The 23,804-nt window shown below is 43.0% G+C and overlaps 1 protein-coding gene across 8 annotated transcripts in view; it reads left to right on the forward strand.

The window, feature by feature from the left end:
* Positions 1-23,804, forward strand: part of PRKAG2 (protein kinase AMP-activated non-catalytic subunit gamma 2) — a 223,771-nt gene that overhangs the window by 68,489 nt on the left and 131,478 nt on the right. For 7 of the 8 annotated variants that reach the window (XM_075746692.1, XM_075746691.1, XM_075746694.1 and 4 more), the window contains exon 3: positions 11,600-11,879. In XM_075746692.1, the coding sequence (XP_075602807.1) occupies positions 11,600-11,879 (280 nt within the window). Of the gene's footprint in view, positions 1-11,599; positions 11,958-23,804 lie in introns of all 8 variants that reach the window. The other variant, XM_075746699.1, reaches the window with a different exon arrangement.

Raw genomic sequence — 23,804 nt, forward strand, 5'->3', positions numbered from 1 at the left:
GAAATACAGTGCCCAAATAGGTGTCTGTGGCTGTCAGTATGTTTTCCTGGAATTACCTCCTGATGGTTGCTCTCTGGCTACAGAGGTTTTAATTGTTCACTGTCATTGATCCATCTGTCCCTGGCACTGGCAAAATGAGCTGCCTTCATTTGCTGAAGCCATAGCGGTAGGATCTTCCTGTAAACAAGGTGGAAAGGTTCCTCTCTGATATAGGATTAACTCAAGGTTATCCATCTGGAGGCATCGCTGTGATTTGTTTTTCTGATGGCCTGCTATTAAATTAAACTAATACGTTCACAAAGTTTGCTTGCTTTAAAATGGATGACATACGGGATGGTTGTACAGTGCCTACACAGTCTTCAGAGCAATAAAAATTGTGGGTTGGATCTGTCATCTTCAGGTCCTGGCCACCTTATTTTCACAGAGCGTTGAAATATAAGCTGGTCTGCTAAATGTAAGCCTCCTACCAGCCAAGTTACGGGCTTGGTGAAGAGAGATACGCCTCTGAAAGGTAGACAACCCCAAAAGCTGATCTATAGCTACACAACGGACCAGTTTGACTTGTGACAATATTTACAAGGATGTGGACCTCTGTGAAGATTAAACCTGCTACAGACCGTTTGTCAAAGAGTCTGCAATTATAGTTCAAGGCAGGTGAAGCAATAAATATCTCCTTAGTGAAGCTAATCTGCATCTAGAACAATAATAACTTAGGTCTGTTGACAGCACGAGTCTTTACTCTTTTGCACCTCACAAGAAAGGACAGTTGTTTAAAAAAAATCTGCAATTCATCAGTAGCTGAATATGTTTATAACATTGGCCTTGTTCTTTTCTGTGTTGGACCTTTTAAGACTGACGTAGGAGTCGCTGACGCAGAGGAACTCTTGTAGATGCCAGGGAAGCTAAAATATACAGTGTTGCCAAAAGGCGCTTGTTTGGTGGGTTTGAATAAAGTGAACAATGTGATGTTTTTGGAAAGGGTTGTCATGCTGGAAGAAGACAGGGGTTTCTAGCTAAAACTTGATTTTCCCATTTGTCACCTCCTTCTCCCAAAGAAAGGTGAGAAAGCTGCATGAATCTCAGTCCTGAAGAAAAAAATATACCAAAGCTAATCTCGCTCATGTGTAATATTACGTGACATCATTTAATGACTTCCACTTACCATTTATGAAGCCCTTGTTTTTGCCCTTATTGGTCATGGGACTCTCTTTTGATGAGTGCTTCTCTTGGGGACAACGGGAAGAACATTTCAGTATTTCCCCCTTTTTGCAGATTCAGTAAATGCCAGGTTTTTTCCCCAGACTTGAGTCAAGTTCTGCTTATGGAAGTGCAATTAACTTCGGAATAACCATGCAACTGGGGCTTAACATCTGAAATTGCTCTTCAAACAGACCTTTTTGATTGAGTGTATAAGACCCAGGGTTTTTTCTAACATCATACTTGAAGCTCTGTTCAACACATGCAACAAAGTCGTAAGAAACCAACTGGCAGTGCCCAAATTCTCGTAAAAAAGAGATCAACTAGCAAAATCCATTGCCACACATCTCATCCTAAAAATCATTTTCCTCAATGTGAAGAACGGGATCTTTGCTGTTAGCGAATGATAGCTAGCATCAGACCGCAGTATTTCACTTAATTCTGAATAAACGTTTGCCAGTATGTTCCCAAGCTGCTGTTCACTTTCAAGTTTAAACTAAAAGAGGGTTGGTTTAGATTAGATGTTAGAAAGAAATTCTTTACTGTGAGGGTGTTGAGGCCCTGGCACAGGTTGCCCAGAGAAGCTGTGGATGCCCCATCCCTGGAAGTGTTCAAGGCCAGGTTGGATGGGGCTTTGGGCAACCTGGTCTAGTGGAGGGTGTCCCTGCCCATGGCAGGGGGTTGGAACTAGGTGATCTTTGAGTTGGAACTAGGTGATCTTCTAACCCAAACCATTCTATGATTCTATGAGTGAGATGGTTTTCCTTTGTTCAAGTTTGAACTCACAGCGTGATGTGTAATTTTTGTATATTAAAAGTCAGTATTTCATCAGTAGGATGGCTTTTCCATTCACCCGTCACATTGGAGACTGGCAATTCATCAGGGATGTCTCTCTTCCTGCATTTAACTCTTCTGTTGCCTGGGCTATAAATCAAGATAGAGAAGAGTAGTTCACAACCCAGCTTTCCAATCTGCCATTAATTTAATTCCTCTGTTCTTTGTGAAAGGCTTTTAGAAACGGAATTAACATTTTTCACAGAGATCCTCAGCACCTTACCATGTAAGTGTCTCTCAATCATTATCCTGTGACAACAATCCTCATTACGCAGCTGGGAAACTCAAGTGCAGAATTATTTGTTCAGGTTCACACAGGAATTTTTTGGCAGCTGTGGGAATGTGACATACATTTCCTGAAGTTTAGGCTTAATCGCTTCTCATTGACATGGCTACTATTATAAATGATTTATTCTTCTTTCCTTTATGACTGATGGCAGGAAGGGGATAGGGATAGTTTTCACCTTCCTCTGTTGAAGGTGGAGAATATAATGCTGTGAAGACTCTTGTGTAGCAGTTTTTGGCATGATGTGAAGGCGAAAGGGAGCTCTTGTGCCTCCAGAAATGGCTTCAATCCTTCTTGCAGAGAGACCTTAGATGATCATTAAATACAGCAGTATAGACAAGGATAACCAGGAGCTGAGAAGCTATTGGATACACTAGATTTCCCCAGTCTGGGAAAAGAAAGTGCAAAAGGGGCGGTTCACATGCCTGGAAAATCAGGAATGATGATGTGGAGCATCATTCAGAAAATAATTCTGGTACATTGTGGCAGGGCAGCAGTCAGGGATGAGTGCTCCTCTGCGCCCAAATGGCTCTATCAGTTTTAGAGGTCTTAACACCTTGAATGCTTATAGATCCTTCATCTAAAATATAGGTTAAAGGATAAGCTGTGGAAATTATAGGAAACCGATAGCCATTGCTTTCAGGTGAAAGCCCAGGATTGTGAATGATTAGAGAGAAGAAAATGACACCAGAAGACAATTGGCCATGGGGAGGCAGCTAGCAAATTACAGATAGAGGAGGAAAGAGGAGGAAGAAGAGAAGTTTGAAGAATAATATTGATCCATTCCTTTATGGAAATAATAGAATTTTCATAAAAATGTAGAAGATAGCTTGGAAAAGAGTGCGCATTACAAGTTCTTTTCTCTGCATGAGGAAAAAGCTGGTGAGATATTTATCCTAGATGATAATGGTGACTGTTGTATTAACGACTGAAGTGTATTTAAAGCAGACGATGCTAAAGCTAGACATTTTAAAATTAAATCCAAACAACTCTGATAAAACACCCTTGAATGAACTGGCATAGCTTTCTCTGACTAGTGCTGATTTTGAATAAATCTTGGAGCAGAAATGAAGTTCCAAAAGACTGCAAAAAAAGCAATTACCGTGTTAATATTTAAAATGTTTGCAATTAGGATAATTTACAGGTTTGTCAGTCAAACATTAGTCCTAGGCAAAACAATGAAATATCTAATATTGGATAGTTAATGATGCTATTATAATAGACTTATTTGGATTGGAAATAATGGTAAACAGTTCTTATTGAACAAATGTGGGATTTTAAATGAATTATAAATTTGGTTGGAAAATGTCATAGCATCGATGTCTTGTATATAAAAAAGTAGCACAAGACATTTTGATTTAAGAAACTGGAAAGATACTGAATAAACATGGAGCCTATTAAATGAATAAAAACCTGGCTGATAAAATAAATTGAGGCTCATCCGTGGAAAATTTTGTTTCTAGGCAGACAAAACATTCTGTTGCTATACTATATCATACTTTATCAGTGACTTGAAAGAAATACAGACTCATTACTGATACAATTTGTAATTTGTACAAAAGTAGGGGAAGAGAGCAGTAAATTCTGAGGAGGAATCTCTCCAGTGCAGAAGGACCTGAATCACTTAAAGCTCGTTTTGCAAACAAAAAGCCCGTCTCAATTTGGCCAAATTGTGATCGATTACACCTAGGAGCAAATAATGCAGACTTTATTTTTGGGAAATCTTTCACAAAGCTCTGATTAGATTTTGAGGCTAGCTGTAGATAATCAGCTGTACATGGATTGTGGATCTGACACGGTGGTTTGTGGATTAGTTTGGGTTGTGGATGTACAAACAAAGGAGTAGGGTGAAAAGTGAAGGGTTCGTTACAACTTCATTTGGCACTGACTTGCAGTTCTGCTATCAGTAATGCAGGAAAGCGTTGATGAACCAGGATGAGAAAACATCCGAGGAGTGACTCCAATATTGAAGGACTCTGAGGAGCGCTTTGTGCTACTTCTGGTCCCAGCATTGTTTTTGTTTTGTCCAGTGACTCATGGGAACTGCACAAGCAACCCCTGGAACAACGAAATGAAGTGAAAATATGCCATTTTTAAACCCCTCCTTCACTGGACAATAAATCTCATTTTGATTATTTTTTTCCCAGTCTTTCAATTATCCATTTATTTATGAGCAGTGAACTGACCTCAGCTAGCAGGACGGGGAGCGTGTCCTGGATGGTGCCGCAGCCTCGGCACCGGGAACCTGCAGTAGATGCAGTGAGCCTCAGGGCAAGGGCCCGTGTGCCCACCACTGCGCCGCTGCGTGCGTGGCTCCTTCCCATGTGCTCCTTTGACATAAATGCAGTTAGGAAGTGGACCAAGAGTAAGCCTTGCTTTCACCTTTCCTCAGGCTTGCTTCTGCCTTTGCGCAGCCCTGCTCGCCGCTGGAAACCGAACCCTGACCGTCTGTACGGCAATGCAGGACTGTCAGAGCCTGCCAGAGCAGCCAGCCGCATCCCATTGTATTTTAATTTGGGGAAGTGTCATTGTACTTTGGTTTTGGAAGGTGACATCTCTGATCCCGTAAAATATGTTGTCATCTCAATTGTTACTGCTTATGCAGAACCAAGGGAACTAATGGTGGTGAATGTGACCACATGGTGGCTGGGAGAGTAAGTCCTTCATTACCTTTCAGTCTAATGAAGTCAGCTCTTGTGTTTCTGTGAGCCCTTTGATTCCAGCAGAATGAGAGAATCATCCAATTAACTTTATCAAAGGGCTTTTTTTATTGAGATTCAGTGGAAGGGCAGGAAACAAGTGCAGACGTCTATCTGGTGTACCATCTCTAATTGTGTTTACTGTCCCTGTCAAGGATGGTGGGAGGCGATTCTTTTTCTGTTATTCGCCTTTCAAATATTCTTTTTTAAGTGAAGAGGCAAAATAAAGGTCAAATAACTCACTGTTGTAAAAGCAAACAGAACTCAAATGCTCCATAAATGTCCTAACTATTCGGAGTTGGAGAAAAAAGGAATGGAGCTCAGGAGCCTTTAATAGCTTTCGCTTAAATTCAGAAGCATTTTGAAAGGCTCTTTAGCTTGAGCCCATTTGTATTCCAGACAGATTATTTTTTCAGACTGCTCTGAAAAATGAATCTAAATTCACCAGAAACTGAACCAGAGCCAGAGATTTTTCAGGGAGGGCGTCCTCTGGGGAAAGCTATGGGCCATAGAAAGGACCCGTTGCTGGAGCACCCTGGCAGGGGAGCAGAGGAGATGGCTGTGAAGAGGTGCTGTGGCATGGACACGGGCAGTGCCTCGGTTTCCCCAGTTCCGACACAGCGTCTGCCTGTTCGTGGTCAGGGTCTTCTCAGCAGAGCTCGTTCACTTTTCTGGGCACGTCACTTTGGCAGGACACTTCTCTTCCCTGCAGTTAAGTCATCCTTAAATTCTAGGTTGGGAGCAGAAATGGCTTCTTAGAAGGACTTTATCTGGTAAAACAGAGGGGTCATATTTTCAATACAAAGCATGGGAAAGAAAATGACAAGAATAGGAAAATTCCTGCCTGTGAGTGAGAAGAGGCAGAACTGAGATGGATGGCGTGTGGACGACGAGAGACTACTTTGTGGTGAAGTATGAATAGTTTGGTCTCTTAGCACATTGCATTGGGGATTATCATACGGTAATGATTAAATTTACTACACTTTAATCTTTCATGTAAAATAAGAGGAAGAATTGTGAGTCAGGTAAGAAAATAGTTGAAGGGAAAGATGGCAGGCTGGTATTAAAAGAACAACTGTTAGGTGGGGGACAGAAGTGGTGGGATTTCCCCAAGCTCAGTCCTCAAACTGATCTTTGCTGGTACGACTGAGATGAAAAGTAGAAGCATACTAACCCAATTTGTTGATGATGCAGAGAGAGGTGGTTTTTTCATCACAGGGATGAATCACAGACCTGAATGACCTTCAGGATGGATAATTCTTAACAGCACAAGATACAAAGTTGTTTGCTTGTGATATGTCAACAGGAGCAATGAATAAAAGAGGTCAAGGACCGTTCTCTTGGCTCGGAGATGAAGGGCTTGAGCACAGTCCTGTTGCAGAGCCAAACTCTTTCACACACTAGAGCAGCGTGGCCACATACAACCTGGGACTGTCCCTGGCTTGTGCTGTCCCTGAGCCCAGGCGGCTCCTGGGGAGTGCTCACGGCACAGCCTAAATCCCCATCAGATGGCGAGTGAGCAGGGAAGCCGTACGGACCGCTGCTCCATGGTTTGAGCCTGTGTCCAGCTGTTTCATTCACTGGCATGGATAGAGTGGTAGTGGTTTATGTTGGGATTTTTGTCATCTAGGAGTTTATCTGTTGAAAATGAAGTTGTGGGTCTGTTGGTCCATCACAGGATGGCTCTGAGCCATTAATGTGTGTAGCTGGGAGAAAGGAAGAAGAGATTAAGAGGAAAGATCCCCATGTCCAGGTGAAATGACAAGGGGAGCTTTGAGGATGCTATTTCTTCATTTGAAATCTTCTACAGCTGCCCAGCTCAGGGCAAGTGCCAAGATATAACTTTACATTTCATTCCAAAAATTCAAAGTAAATCTGCTAGATGCCAAGCACTGTCAGACATGTCTGATTTTGTTGCTTTATTTTCAACAGCGGCCAGTTCTGGATGTGTTTTAGGAGCCTGCCTAAGATCATTTGGTGTATACAACACAGCAAAGTCTCTCCCTGGTCCCCAGCTGAGGATCCTTTTGTGCTCTGAAGCATGAAAACTGATAGCGTCTTAGAGCATTTTAGGATATATTTACTCAGTGCTATGTAAGGTAACTGGTTTAGCCTTGAACAAGTGAAGTCAGTTGCTAGAAACAGCACATCTGATGTAGCACAGGGCTCTGCTCGGTTGCTTAACCTCACTGAGAGCACATTGCCATAGGCTGAGGGTAGGGTTGCACTGGCACTGTTAGTGAGCTGCTAGTTTAGTCCTGTTCCTCTGCAGACATACGGTCAGGAGCTGAGCTTTCTCTCCAACATAACCAGTTTTAAGGCTTAGGGAGTCCAAGCTTTGGCATAGAGCTCAAAGATCTCAGATATGCTCTGCACAAAGCCAACCCAGAGAATGTTTTGCTGTTGGTTGGTGGTGATGTTTAGTTTTTTAATTAGGTGAACAGTCTTCATACTTAGAGGAAATTTTTAATTTGTTTGATTAGACTTTGTTTCTGCATTGATTTGTATTGTACTTTCATTGTGTGTTTGGACTTCTTATCTCCAAAAGGCCAATTATCCGGTCAGGGTCAAATGAACCATATCACCATCTGCATTTCTTAGGTGTGTTTCCTATTTCTGCCCATTCTTACTTCACTGCTTTTCCTTGACTAACACAAACTGATGTACAAGGGTTCTTAATGTGAAAAACCAGTGTGCAATGCCTTTTTTTTGCTGCTACAGCTCAGCTGGAGGAGTAGTTATCTTTCCAATGTGGGAGTTTTGTGCCCACCTGCCTGTCATAGCTTCAGGAAATGAGTCCAAAAAGCCTGAAGAACAGGCTGATGATCCCTCTAGCTGTGTAACCTGCCTCTAGCACCACTGCAGGAGTCATCACACCAAGTCTGCATAGGGTGGTTGGGTTTATTGCACAGCAGAGATTCTTCCACGCAATTAACATTGCCTTGTGACTTGTATATATGCTCTGAAAACATTTGTTGCTGCTGATTTTACTCATAGAAGCACCTAATCATCTTTTAAAGCTCGCAATCCATTAGGATCAAATAATATTCTAAGAAAGCAATCCTGTTGCAATTCCCAAAGCGAAATCACAGGTATTTATTCGCTTTGATGGTGGGTGTAGCCTGTGTATAATTAACATCTGTAGTGGCTAGGGAAGAATTTGATGTAGTAATTTCCTTTAATTTAGTAGCATGTACATGTGTATTTAGCAGTGTGCCCCTGGTACTCCAACAATTAGCTAATTCACCTGCCTGGCACGAAGGAAAGAAAGCAACTGGTTGTGACTGCAATAAATAAAAACATCCCGCTGCTTCTGCTCAAAATTTGAGAACAATTTGCTTTCATGTCTGACTTGTGCGTACAAGGGAATACTGATGTTATATGCCAAACTGTTGCTTGACATCTTACATTTCTGGAATTGCTTTAGCACATGAGGATCCCATAGTCTTTTAAAAGTGTCTCCTGTTTGTATGTCATTATAACCAAACAACCATATGGAAAAGATAACAAGAGATATTAACGGTGGCACCAGAATGACGGCGTCCTCTTAGCTTTATAAATGTCATGGCTTGTCACTTTAGGAAAAATTATAGTGAAATTACCATCCTCAAACAGTCCTAAATTATAGTAGTAGTGGCAGATTTGTATTATGATTAAAATGAACTTGAAAATATTCTTACTCCCTACTTGCAGGCAGCAGGTTTGGCAACAGACCTCTTTAAATCACGATTCGAAAGGAGGTGCTGTTGTGCTACTTGGTTGTTTCCTGGACTATGTAGTTGTGAAGAGAACAACATATAAGTAGTCTCTGATGATTTACAGGTGATATTTTAGTAAAGTTAATGACCTTTTATGCAAAGCTAGCACTTTGGTACTATTTTACCCATGACAAATGTGCAATTTGTTTATTAATTTACTTACAGTGTGGTATTATTCCAGATCTCAGTGGAGGGATTGTGTCTTATTATTCTTGATAAATACTCACCAGCCGACGGTCCGCGTGCCAGCTAGGACTTAGAGTGGGAATAAAGGAGATATGGTCCTCATGGCAGAACAGATGTGTAAAATCAAGTGAGTTCTCAAGGTTGCATACAGAATCTGTGACGGAGCTGGGAGGTAAAAGCCTGAGGCTCAGGCCACTGCATTAAGCATGAAACACTACTTTTTTTCTTAGCTTATGGGTACTGCCAAGAATCTGTTGTTGCGTTTGGTACCCATTGCTTCAGTTAGAATTCATAGAATCATAGAATGGTTTGGGTTGGAAGGGACCTTAAAGATCATCTAGTTCCAGCCCCCTGCCATGGGCAGGGACACCCTCCACTAGACCAGGTTGCCCAAAGCCTCATCCAACCTGGCCTTGAACACTTCCAGGGATGGGGCCTCCACAACCTCTCTGGGCGACCTGTTCCAGTGCCTCACCACCCTCACAGTGAAGAATTTCTTCCTAATATCTAATCTAAATCTCCCCTCCTTCCGCTTAAACCCATTCCCCCTTGTTCTGTCACTCCATACCCTTGTAAACAGTCCCTCTCCAGCTTTCCCGTAGGCCCCCTTAGGTACTGGAAGGCTGCTCTAAGGTCTCCCCGGAGCCTTCTCTTCTCCAGGCTGAACAATCCCAACTCTCTCAGCCTGTCCTCATAGCAGAGGTGCTGCAGCCCTTTGATCAGCTTCGTGGCCTCCTCTGGACTCTCTCCAACAGCTCCATGTCTGTCCTGTACTGGGGCCCCCAAATTGATTTATCTTTTCCAAAAAGTCCCCTTGAGGGCAACTGCTCCACTAATTCATCTGCAAAAGGATGTGTATACTTTTGAGATATTTTGTCCATGCTGTCAAAACTAAGTGTGCAGGTATAAAAAGCTGTTGTGTCTCTTGCCAGACATCTCCATGCTGCACAGACGAACACAGAGCAGAACTCATCAGCTGTCCAGGGCTCTGCCGGCGCATCTCTGTGCCCCTCCTAGTGACCAAGCTATTTGTGTCCGTCTACCAGACCAACAGCCACTTGCCTTTTGGGTTAGACACCTTCTGAAACGAGGGACCACACTCTCTGCAGGCCCTTCTGCAATTCCCACAGAGCAGGACGAATTCCGGCTCTGTCCCGTCCCGAGTGGAAAGAGGAGCTAGTCTGAAGTGCGTGTGCAGGAGACAGAAAGGGTTATGAGAAGTGGGATCCTGTGTTACACAGGGAGCAACTATTTGGCCGTTGTGCTGTTCATGTGTATTTCTACAAGTGTTTTGGAGCTGTAGCTAAATATTATTTCACAAAGGGCGTTAATTGCATGTATGTTTTAAACTCAGCTGACAATTTTTAGCTGGATTCATATACACAAGCTTTACTGACCTGAAAGAGGTTGTATGTACCTACAAGGCTTTGTTTTATCTCTTCTTTCATGTAAGTCATTCCAGTAAAAGATACTCTTTTTCTCTGTAATGACTTCCATGACAACAAAACCCGTACCTAACTAGAATGACACATCAGGTGTACCTGGCATCTTCGCAGGTAGAAGTTGCTGTCTGCTCCATACCTCCCCGTCTGTTTTGTGTAATTGGGAAGAGAGGAGGAGGCATGCCAAGGGCTTGAAGCTCAGGAGCACACCATGCCCGTGGGCACATACGCCGTGCCCTTTGCTTATGTGTTCCCTAGAGACCTGAAAACCACCACTGCCTTTTGCCAGGAACAGAGCCCTTCATTCATAAGAAATGCCCCCAGCTAAAATAGAAGCCTCATGCCCACAGAAGTACCTTGTGCATCCAAAAGAAAATAAACTCTATGTATAGCCCTGGCAGAGGCTTTGGGACAGCTTCTGTTAATTGTGTGTGAGGAGAATTTAATCTTTGCTCCTTTTTTTTGTTTGTTTATCTGGATTTTTATCCCTCCTTGCTGGGCGAGCCATCGACGTGCAGTGCTGTGTTGTGCACAGATATCACGCTAGCTGGAAAGCCAGCACAGGTCCCAAAAGAGATGCAGGTGTCAGAAAGGTTGTACCCAAGCTTGAAGCCAGAGCAATGAGCAGAAACGTCGCCGCTCTTAGCTGATCCCTTTATTTTGGGACTGGAGTTGCAATCCCACAGCTGTATCTGTGTCTGGCATTGTAGAGGCTTCTCAGGCACTTGGGAACTTGTGCACTGTCCTGTGTTGCATCGTGCAATGGAGATATAAGTACCGTAGATGCTTAAATTTGGGAGGAAGACTTTGGCGTGCTAAATTCATTCATTGCCCTAAATAAATTAATTGCCAGTCACCTTTCAATTGTCCGGAGAAGGAAGAGGGATGTGTGGCAAATAAAACCAGGAAAGAAAATCCTGTATTATATGTGTAATAATAAAATGTATGCACATAGGTTGAAATTTTTGTGAAATTCATGGTGTCTTTAGAAGCAAGGGGCAGCACGGAGCGCAGAGAGATGGCACATGCATCTGCCTGTCAGTGCGGGCAGCGCTGGGGAAGGTGAGCTCTTGCTAATCCACCACCCAAATAAACAGGAGCTGGCTGTGTTGCGACAAGTTCAGAGATCCTGATGGCCCAAGCTGAACTGAATTAATGGTGATTTTTCTTTTTTCTTCCTTTTTCTCTCCTTCTCAGGTAGAAGAAAGCTACTCTGGTGGCAGCCCTTCAAAAGGCCTTTTCTCAAAAGGACTCCAGAACCGACCTTCCAGTCCCGTTTCTGCCCCTGTGAGATCCAAACATAGCCCTGGCTCACCCAAAACAGTGTTCCCCTTCCCCTACCAGGAGTCTCCCCCACGCTCCCCACGCCGAATGAGCTTCAGTGGGATCTTCAGGTCCTCCTCCAAAGAGTCCTCCCCCAATTCTAACCCGTCTACCTCTCCTGGGGGCATCAAGTTTTTCTCCAGATCAAGAAAAAGTAAGAAATTGCTCATGTTATTTCAGGAAGATACACGGTACCTCTGGGCTTGGCCCATTCTTTACCTGCGGTAGTGAAGTAAGTGCAGATGAGGCATGTGCTAATTGTTCGTTATCTCTTTCACTGACCATGTGTTTTGGGTTTCTGACATGCTGGCCATTAGGGTGTGACCTCTGCAGGGCCACGGACACCTATACAGGGCTGAGGAGGGAAATCACGCTCCAAAGCTTTGCTTAGAAATCCCGTGTCCACGTCAGTGGGAGCTTTCCGGGTGGTTTCACCAAGGTTGGTTGGACGTCGCGGGGTTTGTGGTGGAGGTGGGCACAGAAAGGATGTCATCTCAGGAGCTGAGGGAGACTCGCTTTTGTAGACTCCGTAGAGCATTTCAGCTGGCTTTTTTAATTGATGTTTCTTTGCCCTGTTGTAGGAAGGGAAAGAGACCTTTACTGGATAGAAGTAAATGATATGTGTTCCCAATCAAATGACCATTAAGGGACTGTTTGTGCTCCTCCAAGAGAATATGAAAGGCATCGTAGACCTGAGAGCACTTTTCTGCTTTATGTCTGGCACAAATTTTATCTCTTCAGCAGCCCATGGGCTAACACACAATTAAGACTCAGAAATGAGCAGGATTGAGAAAAGGATTTAGTTTTAAAACTTTCTTGCTGAACAAAGGCTCCCAGTGCTGGTCTACAAACCAAACTTGGGCTACCCAAGGGGTTGGTGGCTATAGGAAGGGGACGGTTACAGGGGAAATGTACAGAGGAATAATATCTTGGAGGTGCTGGATTGTCAGACCACAGCATGTTTTCCTTCTCTGAACAGAAGAACTGACTCAATGATAAATTGTTGTTAAATCTTCTGTGACAATGTAGGTACGGAATTAGTGATGCATATACCTACATTTGCCTATATGTTTCCTGCAATGTATTGATAGCTTTCAATGACTTTTAAATAGCATAGAGGGATCTTCTTGTTTTTTTCTTCTTCAGAATTTCCCTTAAAAAAGTTGATTTTAATCAGAACAAGTAATTTCATAGTGACTTTTGTGCACAAGAACGCAGCTATACAAATCCCTATAGGATTTTTCTTTATCAGAAGTTTTGCTGCAGCTTAATTGAAATGGCATCTTTTCCAGTCCTTGCTTCTCTCTAAAACATCTTCAAGAGACTGAAGGTAGGAGAGTCACTGTTTCTGAAGGACTCCAAGTAGACTCCAAGCATCATTTGTATTCAAGGACATTTCTTCTTCTCTGCTTAAAGTTCAAGTATGCTTTTTATGCTCCCCTCTTTTTCAAGCCTCACAATAAAGTCCATTTAGGTCCACAGGTTTAAATATTGCATAGGCAATACGCAGCTGATTGAGTACGCAGAGAAGGGCTTGCTGCTGCATGAATAACAGCAATATACACTGCATAGCAAAGCCATCTCGTGACTTTTTAAGCAAGTTATCCAAGCAAATAGCACTGTTTAAGTCCTAGGTAGGTACAACAGAATATTAAATAAAGGAATCTTCTAGCAGTCAGCAAAATCCTTTTGATAAGGTCACATCACTGTCGCAGGAACAGGTTTGGAACGGGGCCACGCTATTTTTGAGCTAACAGAAGATACCCATGACCCTGCTGCTCCAGAGGGGGTTGCGGGAATTGTGCTGGGCTTGGGTGTCCGTGGTCAGGTTTTTTTTTCAGGCAGGAGAGACAGCCTCTTGGAAAGGGCATGATGGTTAAAATTAGTGTTTAAATTCATAACTCTTCCCATTCTGCAGCTTTTTGCAAAACAGAACATTTCTTACCAGGTGCTTTCACCTTGTTTAGCTCTCTTACAGAGAAACTAATGCAGATACAAACCCTTCGCTACCATGTTAAAGTAGATTTTATTGAGAATGTGCTAAACAGGGATTGGTAATGAATTACACTCTTAGAGTTTACTATATTTAATTAAATTTTATTGAATTTTATTTAACAACACTTTTTCAGGACTTCAGGAAATGTATGGGTTAGCATTTCTGTTGGCTTACGTAATTTTTCACATGCAAAACTTTTGCATTCTCCTACTTTGCAAATAAAAAATAACCCTATGTATTACCAAACACTAAGTTAATTTGTTACATCCCACTCAAAACAAAGTCTCTGTGGCTTGAACAGCATTTCCTGAGTGACAAGACTTCTCAGAGACTCCTCAGACCAGCCATCTCAGACCTTTGCACAGATGCTGTGCTGAAAAGCTCTGAGAAAAGCTAAACCAGCACGTTTCTGAAGGTACATAAATGCTTCACTGCTCAAAATTGTCACAGGCTACATGATTAAAATGCCATTTTCTCAAGCAGCTTGGGATACCTCCGTTAAAAGTGAATGCGACTTAGGTTGCTTTATGAGTTCTGAAACTGTGAGTGCATTGAAGTCAGATGGACTTGCTGTGCTTGCTTGCCTCTACAGCTGGCACTGGGTTCATACTATTCAAATGAAAATTAACTGTGCTGGGCAGAACTAGGAGGAGCATCACCAGCAGGTCAAGGGAAGTCTTCCTCTCCCTCTGCTCAGCGTTGGTGAGACACATCTGCAGTGCTGGGTCTGGTTCTGGGCTCCCCAGTACAAGAGAGATAGGGACATACTGGTCCAGCGAAGGGCTGCTGTGTCAGGGTCTGGGACATGCGGTGTGGGGGAAGAAGAAGGAGGAGAAGCCCTTTTTGCTCTCTCCAGTTACCTGACGGGGTTATGGAGAAGGCAGTGCTGGGCATCTCAGGGATGCCCAGCAATAGGGCAGGAGGCAGCGAGGGCAACTCCAGGCAGGTGTAAGAAAAACGTTCTTGATGGAGGTGACATAGCATCGGAGCGGGGACCCAGAGGGGCTGTGAAACTGCTGCCCTTGCAGATTTTAATAAGGTGGCTGGGCAAGGCTCTGAGCACCCCAATTTAAAGTTGAAGCCCTACTTTGAGGAGAGGTAGGACCACAGACCTCCAGAGGTCCCCCCAGCCTTGGCTTTTCTGGGAAACTCTGCAGTGGAGCCTTCCCTTTGGGTTTATAGCAAATCTGTATTTTATCCAGGCAATCTGCCATTAAGAAAAAGCACCAGGTAAAAGTTCACAGGGTTTGGGTTTGGTTTTTTTTGTGCCCCAGTTTACCTGAAATGTGTCTGTGCTGCGCTCCTTTCCCTATCAACACAGAGCAGTATGTGGGGGAAGTATATGCAGTCTTTGTTTTAAATAACATACCCCGTCTTCCCTCCACTTCCTCCTCCCACGCGTTGTTCAAAACACAGACGAACCTGTTACTCCGCATATTCCTTGTTTTTCTTGGAAGCAACTTCTTCCTAGCTTGTTTTCATTTTAAAGGCTACGTGTGGTATTTGCAGTGCTTTCTTTCCCATGTAGTTCTCTTTTCCCAGCTAAGTTGTTTTCCCTTTTGAATATATGCAGTTTAGGAAGGGCATTAATGGTTAGGGTAAGACGATATTAAAACAGAAAGTGATTTGCAGACATGAGGCTTAAAACATTTTCCACTTAAGGCTGGGAGTTTGAAGCTCTTGGTCATCTTTAATACTGTATCACTTGTTTTGGCAATAGCCAAAAGCTCATCTTTGTGTCTTTTCCCTTTGGTTACCCCAGTTCAGCATCCGGTCATAACCCCACGTCTCTGATCTGACAAAAGATTTGCCTTGAAAGGAAAAACACCTTCCCACAACGTGTACTTGGCTGCCAGCCACGTCAGGTATTGTGTCAGTACAGCTTTGAAACAGTAAACTGCTAGCTGGGGCTTCATGTCCAGCGTCCCACCTTTGAAAAGGCAACAAATCCACCTTGGACCCCTCCTGGCAGAGGCTCTACAGGGACTTTTTTGGGGTAAGGCGTGTGCTTGGCCACCAGCGCAGCCCCTTTGGTTCAGGAAGTTCACCACAGAAAAGTCCAAGACAACTCTTTGTGTGTTGGGTTTCTGTGCAAGTGCTTTGAAATTTAATTCTCATCTTTTAAATTTCTTTTTGTCTGAAAAATTGAAATTGAAAAGTGAATATAGATTTGGGGTAAATTAAGCTTGGCTTTGAGGTAGTGCAGATGACTTGTTAATGCACATTATGAAGCTTGGTAGAAGCAGTCCCACCCAGCGCTGCCCACCTTACACCTCCTAAAGCCAGGCGCCTTCTGCAAGCGGAGACTTGGCTCTATGAGATGTGGAGCTCAGTACGTGGTTTTACCCATCAGCATGGGCACGTGAACAGCCGTGGAACATTGAGCAATTGCGTTTTAATTATTTGTAGATGATTGGGTATGAAAACCTGAGTAAATTGGAGTGATCTGTAGCTAGCAGGAAGCTTCTGCAGATTCTGATTCCCTAGAAGTTTTTCAGGGACAACAGGAGCAAATGATGAATGAAGAGGTGCAAGTTGAAGTTTGAAGTGCTGTGAAAAGTGACTTCAAAATTGGCAATGTGGAACTGCTTCCTAGTTTGTCTTAGGTTTGCTCTCATGAACTGCTCTCATGAGGAACAACTTGGGACGTGACGCTCTAAGACGTTATTGAGTCTTGGCTGCGATGGGAGTGCATTTCTCTTGCATGCCAGTTTGCGTGAGCAGGTATAATGCTACGAGAAAGAAGTGGCACAAATTTGCTCTCAGTAAAGCAAACTTAGGTGATCCAAAGTAAATGTGGGAGGATGACCTATGCTGAGGGAAAACACAATTCAGATTACACTTTACCATGGTCTTGCATGAGCTCTCCTTTCAGGGCCAATACATACACAAAGAAATGAGGAGAGCTGTATTTTACTGAGTGGAAATTCGGGAGCTACCCCTGCAGACAGGCTAAAATCAATTGCCCTGAATATTTTATTAAAAGTAGATGGTTGTATGAAATTTAAGTCAGTAAAATACATTTTTTTCCATGGAGCTGACTGCCCCATTTGAAGGACAGCAGGGCATGTTCCAGTCCTGCTTCCCCTTCTAAAACCATCAGTTCAAGTAACAGCAATGCTCATGACACAGTGATGGTGCTGCCAGTTTTAACAGCAAAGGAAATCAATTTAAAAGTCTTCATTGACCTAAAGCTTAGAGTTGTGGTGGATGGGATCAAAAGGTAAATTTAGCTCAGAATTAAAGATTGTTTACAGAACTTTGAATCAAAAATTAGGCAGCTTTAAAACACCTTGAAGCTGGTGGTCAGATTTGAATCACAGTGTATTTGCTCTATATTTGAGGAAGGAAATATTTTTCAATGTAAAGTTTTAATTTTCTGCCTTCTCTTAGTAATTTTTCTCCTTCTGAAATTCAATACTATTAACTGTGGTGCCTAAAATAGTCCCTAAGGAGGACTCCTGGTGCTCCAGATAGTATTTTTTCAGAAGAATGTGAGATGCAATACAGAAAGGTTGATATATATATTATTCATTCTAATATTTTATTTTCTTGGAGAACATTTGGTGGTTAGACTATGCTTTCTGTAAGAAGAGCTTATGACTGTACCAGTTTTTACCCATAGATGGAGCAAGTAGCTCTCCTTTCCAATACCTCAGGGAAGAGATGGGGAACCTTGCAGGGTTTCGTGTTGCCATGTTCAGCCCTGCTCCCTTGAAGGCCTCCTCACTGTGGCTGATCAGTGCTAAGGCTTTTCTTCAAGCTTTAAACTGAAATTTATTTCCCCTCAGATTTTAATATGCATTCATGACGTTTAGGTAACAACTTGCAGTGAAGTGGGGTTTAGTCCGAGACAAGCTGCGGTGGAGGGTCGGCAGCCGGTTGCAGGCATTTCCCGTACTGTTGGCTCAAGCTATTTCCTACTGTTACTCTTTAGGAATACCTTCCCGTGACACTCGGCACCATGCAATGGGCTGTCCTCCTTCATGCCAGCTGCTGGAGTCTATATTTGGATTTTTCTTTGCTAAATCAATAAATTTGTCCCATGGTCTTGGACTCTCCCAGCCTTTGGACAACAACTGTAGAGAACCATCAATTATAACCAGCATCAGGATACTGGATAGCTGAGGCCACTTTCATCTGCACTTTTCATCCATGCTCACAGTTCCTCTGCCTTCTGAACGGGCAAGTGAGTAGGATGCTGAAAGGAAAGGCTGTGGGGCACCTTTGATTTGTGGCTGTGACTTACCCTTGCCATGCAGGACAAGGGGAGCAGGTTGTGGAAGGACAGGGCTGCTTGATCCAGTGGCACCTTGGGAGGGTGGTGTAGGTTCTTCCACCGTCATCTCATAAAACCGAGGAAAGGAGCAGAGCCATTTGTCTTGCTTTTTTTTTTCCAGTCCTGCTGCGCAAAACCATCTAATCATAATTTTTCAAGCTTGCTTTGCATGGAGAGGCAGACAGGGGGACTGGCACTGCTCATTTTGGTCTTGTCTACACTAGAAAAATGACTTTTTGCAGAGCATGTGTCAGCGCGGCTGCATCCGACCTGGTGCCGCACACAGCTTTGCATGGTCAAAGACCAGCACCATTTCTTCTGCCAGTTACTGACATCTGCTATCAGCAGCAGATGATTTTTCTGGTTAAAATGTGCCCGTGGTGATTGATCTTAGTTTATTTGGAGATATCTCTCAATGTGCTTCCCATTTCACCTTAGTTTCCCATGGTCAGTGTTATCTGCATAGGTGGAGTACATCCAGTGTGCTTTTATATTCTGTACCACACTTTCTAGCCAAAAAAGATTTTTCAGACTGTCTTCAAATAAATTGCTAATGATTTAGATGCCACGTTGAAAAAAAAAAAAAAGAAAGGAAGTTTTTCAGTCTCTAACTTTCATCTGTAGGGTATGGGACAGACCTGTGACCAGATTCATTCCCATTTTCCATCTCTTTCCTGAGGTTTAAACTATGGAAGGTGCTATAAATGATCAGACTTTTAAATAACAACCGAGTTATTATTTCTTGTGATGTGTAGTCAAGACTTTAGTTTTGTATTTGCTCTTTTAGAAACTGCTGCTGGCATGCAGGGGACATAGAAACTACAGTTTGAACATCTCCAAAGATAGATGAACCCTGGTGGCCTTTCACTGCTCGTCTTCTTTGTGTCCTTTGATAAGAGAGGTCTGCAGGGCAGTGTTCATATGTGCGGGTGACTTTGTTCCCCCACAGGTAGTAATGTAAGCAACAGTGAAGCTACAGAGGGAGTTTTGAAGTCTCAGGCTGTCTAATCACAGGAAATCATTTGGAAATAAGTTGTGGGGGATTTTTATGTGGTTGTGGGTTGGGGTGGGTTTTTTTAACTATCTGTAATTTAAGAATCCAGGAATACATGTAGGAGCATATTTTCAAAGATATTTATGTATCTATCTTCCATTTAGATCAATCATTTCAGAATTTGGTCCCTAAGCAAGTATTTGGTTATAAGTGTTGGAGAAATCCTGTTTATTTTAGTTAGTTTGTTCACACGTTGAATGCTAAGTACATTGCTTTATCTGAATCTTAGTGAATGCTTGTCATGATCCCATTGAAAATGCGTTGTGTGTCCAAGCTCTTTTGATATGTGGTTAGAGTATGAAGTATTATTAATCACTTAAGGTATCAGATCCAAGCTTTACAGATACCATGGGTTCTTGGCCTCTTAGATAAAATTCATGAAAAATGTCTCAAAAATGAGCTGAATAAAAGTGGTAAATGTTGAACCAATCAGTTTTCTGATCTGGAAAAATATGGAATGAAAGAACCTGATCACAAGGCAGAAAAATGCACAGTTTGGGGAATACAGTATGTGTAGTAGAATAAGTAAAGAACAGTTAAATCCCGGGTTTGGTCCAGCAGTCAAGTAGCTCTTATGTAGCCCTGGTTGGGTCAGTGTAGTTTTGACTGAGCTCGGACTGAATGAAAACACTGTTTTTAAAAAGAAAATGAAAACCATTATAATGATGGTAAAGTACTGGGCATTGTGCGAGTCAATAGGGCGAGGTGTTGATCACCCTTGTGTCTCAGTTTATGGGCTTTGTGGAAATGAGCCTTTGCTTTATGCAACCTTTGGGGCAGTGAAAGCATCTTGAAGGAGAGCCCTGGTGAAAACCAGTGATTAGACTGAGAGGGTTTTAAAGACTTCACACGGATTGTGCTACTTGCCTGCATGGATTACTAGATTTGTTCCCTGGTTTCACTTGTGTATTTTGTTTTCCCGTTGACCGTGAAGCCAACTGAAGATAACATTCCCATTTGTATGGGAAGTAAGCACAGGCAGACGCCGCAGTCTCACAGCTGAGCTGGTATGAACCATCACATGAGCTTCCAGCATCTACTTTAGCACCACGTCACTTCCAGCAGTCACTGGCAGAGTCGTCGATTGGGCAAGGAGAGCCTGTAGCATCCATTTGGATTCGGTCGGGGGTTGGAGCACCTTACAGGAACTTGTGTAGTGGTCATCCAACTGTGGAGTCGTTGGCCCATTTGAACTACACAGCAAATTTAAATGCAGGTTGGTTGTTACTGGGACAAGGAGATGTGGAAAAGCAAAGAAAATATCTTCTAGTATAAAGCTCTGCATGATGCCAGGTTTAGGATTTTTTTTCCACATTGCCACACTAAGTCAAATAAATCTCAGTCTGAATTAGGAGATCTAGCAAGAAGCTTTTTTTGTACTTGCAGTTTGACAGAGGTGAAAGGGCTGTGGAAATGACATAATACCAGTGTTATGTTAACGTCACTGATCTGACTAATTCCTATACTTCTGTGTCCGGGTAGTGGAGCTAAGTCTTTCCATGCTGCTCTCTATTTGACTAACATAAGCTCAACGTTTCCTTTGTCAAAGCAAAGCAAAGGAGAACAAAGTTGCCACTTTTTAAAATCAATTGGGTTAGGATTTTCTAGCCTACTGAGTTAATTGATTTGCGTTTTATTGTGCTTAACATAGCGAACACGTCAACTGAGGAGGCTAGAAGTCATGTTCTTAGTTTAAAACAAAAAGAGGACAGGCAATGGCTTCTACTCATGTCCGAAAATGGGTCTTGGGTCTAATTTTTGGAGACTGACCTATGAATGGTTCCCATCTATCAGAATCTTTAAAGAAGTTTGTTTGATTATGTGTATCGAGAGCCACTAACTGGTATTGCAGGTGCTCTGATAATCCAGCAAAACTTCTGACAAGCTTCCCTGGCACAGCATGGGACATACTGAATGAAGGACGACGCCATGCAAAGGACCCAGTTCAGGTTCACAAAAGCATTTTATTGCTCACAGGCACACACAGGCGTGTTAGCTAGAGCTCTCTGCTCCCCAAAGTTTGCACCGGTTTTGGATTTGCAGGATGGGAGTTGTAAAATGCTGGGAAGCCCGGTCTGTGCTGGGCCAGCTGGTGTATGAAATGGTTTGTGCTGGTAAGTGGGCACGTGTGGATGCTCTGCAAAGGAGAGTGCAAAGGATGGGGAGGCAAGGTGAGGGTTCATGGTAGGTACATTATGAAGCTGTGGTAAGCAAAAATGTTGTAGTAAGTGTAATTTTGAGAGTAATGATGTCCTGAATAGAGACCTTTCTGAAGAGAAGATTTCAGTCTGTAGAGTCATCTGTACACTACTAGCAATGACCTGTAACTGATATTCTCCCCAGATTGCTTTCTCTTTGCTCCACTTTCTGGACGTTAGAATTTGTTATCCAGCTAAACAGCTACACCAGCGTATCTACAGAGCATTGCTGGAAAGGTCCAAGTGCCAGGAACTAACTGATTTATGAGAATCCTAAAACCAGCGGTGTTGGTTGGCAAATGACAAACCCGAAGCCAGCAGTGAGCTTACAAAGGTTGCTGGGCCTGGGATCTCAAGGATGGATCAATACACTTAACCGCCCTTCCCACCACACATGGCTGGTTCTAGCACGGAGCACTAAGTGTTTAAGGAAATCTAAATTTTCTTCTTTCAGCTTTAAAACAAAACAATGTGTTGTGGATTGTTTGGGGGTTTGTTTATGGTTTTTTTGTAAAGAAATTGTTTTATTTCTCTATAGGCTTTCTGCTATTCCCTTTTCTATCACAGTTCACCCAGTATTTCAAGACTTTTCTATTTTTAAAAAATTCTTGTGTTAGATTATAGAAAGTATTAATCTGTGTGTACTTTATATGCGAAACAAGTACTCGGAGTCTTTGATGATCAACCATCAAAACACCTCATTTTCTCAGTTAAATGATTTGGAAGCTTGCCTCGGGGTTCCTATAAGCACACTTTATTGGGAGGCAACTGCGGCGGTTTGCAACGAGGTTTTATTGTAGTTTGCTTCTTGCACCATCTCCTGCTGCTTATGGCTCTCAGAGCCCAAAATGTAAGTGCAGCTTTGAAAGCCACACGTAGGTGTGTGACACAGGACTGCGGTGACAAGAGCATGCGGGTAGCTACGCCAGACAGTGCTGCACTGTGCGAGCCCAAACGGCATCTCCCTGCGAGCTCCTGTACGATTGTGAAACATAGGTGCCCTCCTGTGGGCATCCCGCTGCTCCTCCTTGCTGTATGGAGAGGCTGGGATTGCCTTGCCTGCCTGATGGTGCATTGGTTTAGGTTTTGAGCACGACGCTAAAGACCATTTATTATCTTTTCTCTTATTTATTTATTTATTTATTTATTCTTCTAAACCCATTCAAACAGGGGGAGCTAAAAGCATCCCTTGCTCCAACATGTGTTAACAGCAATAATTTCAGCAGTTGTTCAGGAAACTAACTTCTCCTCATCCAGGAGGATTTGCCATTGCCCTCAGGTCAGGATATGGCCCTAAATATTCTGATAGACTTTTAATTGCATTGACAAATATGTGGACCCTCACACAATTAATTTCTGCTGGGGAAGGCACGTGAAAGTAAGCCGTTAATCTTATGTTCTTCAACAAACACCGTTATTTGGGAATCCTGAGCAGTTTGTTTCAGGATCACTGTGAATGTATCTGCTTCATCGCCTGCCTGAACTGGGCAGAAGGTTTGGTGTCAGATTTGTTTGCTTAACCTCAGTATAAGGTTTCCATAGCTCTCCATGTTCACGATCTTTCTTAGAGCTGTTTAATGGTGAGTGAACCGCACTTGGCAACCGGAGCTGTAACTCCAACAGGATGATGCTGTTTGCAGTTATGCGGTAGCTCCAATTCCTCTCGCATGCCGACGTGCCCCCCGTAGCGCTGAGCAGCCAGAGGCCAAAACTGGCTTTAATCCATGCAAAATAAAAATCCACATCTAAATGCTACAAAGGTCAAAACTTTCTGGAGAAGGGGTGAAAGAATTGCACATGAACCAATGTTTAATGCTGAAATGAGAGTAGCTACAGGTGGCAAATAGTGCTCGTGTTGTTTACTCTGTGTTTAGCATCTACGTTAAGTGCCTGCCTCTGTGTTTCATGGAATTATAGAATCATGTAATAGTTTGGGTTGGAAGGCACCTTTAAAGGTCATCTAGTCCAACCCCCCTGCAATGAGCAGAGACATCTTCAACTAGGTCCGGTTGCTCAAAGCCCCGTCCAACCTGACCTTGAATGTTTCCATCTACAACCTCTCTGGGCGACCTGTAAAAAGTAGTTTGCTACAGAAGTGATGAGCTTGACTGTGTTAGGTGCACCTCAAAGGATTTCTGAAAGACAGGAAGCGCGAACAGCAGCTGAAACACAGAGCCAGGTAATAAAAATGGGGTTTTGGCACAGGAGTCCGCAGCAGCAGCAGCAGCAGCACTTGGTTGCAATGCAGCACTGGCCTAAACTCGTTCAGGAGAGCGAACCTCAAAAACAAATCGATGTGAACATTCAGATGAGCGGTTAGCTGAATTTTTTCATCTTTTAGAAGAAAGTATGCCTCCTTCCAGCGAAGATAATTAAAATGTGCCTTCTACCCATGTGAAGATCAAATTCTGCTCTATCATGTGTATTTAAACACATCTGATTTACTACATCTGACTTTCTCAGAGTGACACGGGAAGATTTGACCATTGGGCTCTGAACACAGTGGAATAATTTCCAAACTTCGGTGCCTGAAGTTAATAGAACAAATCCTT

The sequence above is a fragment of the Balearica regulorum genome, chromosome 2, assembly GCF_011004875.1.
Source record: "Balearica regulorum gibbericeps isolate bBalReg1 chromosome 2, bBalReg1.pri, whole genome shotgun sequence".
In the NCBI taxonomy this organism is placed as follows: domain Eukaryota; kingdom Metazoa; phylum Chordata; class Aves; order Gruiformes; family Gruidae; genus Balearica; species Balearica regulorum.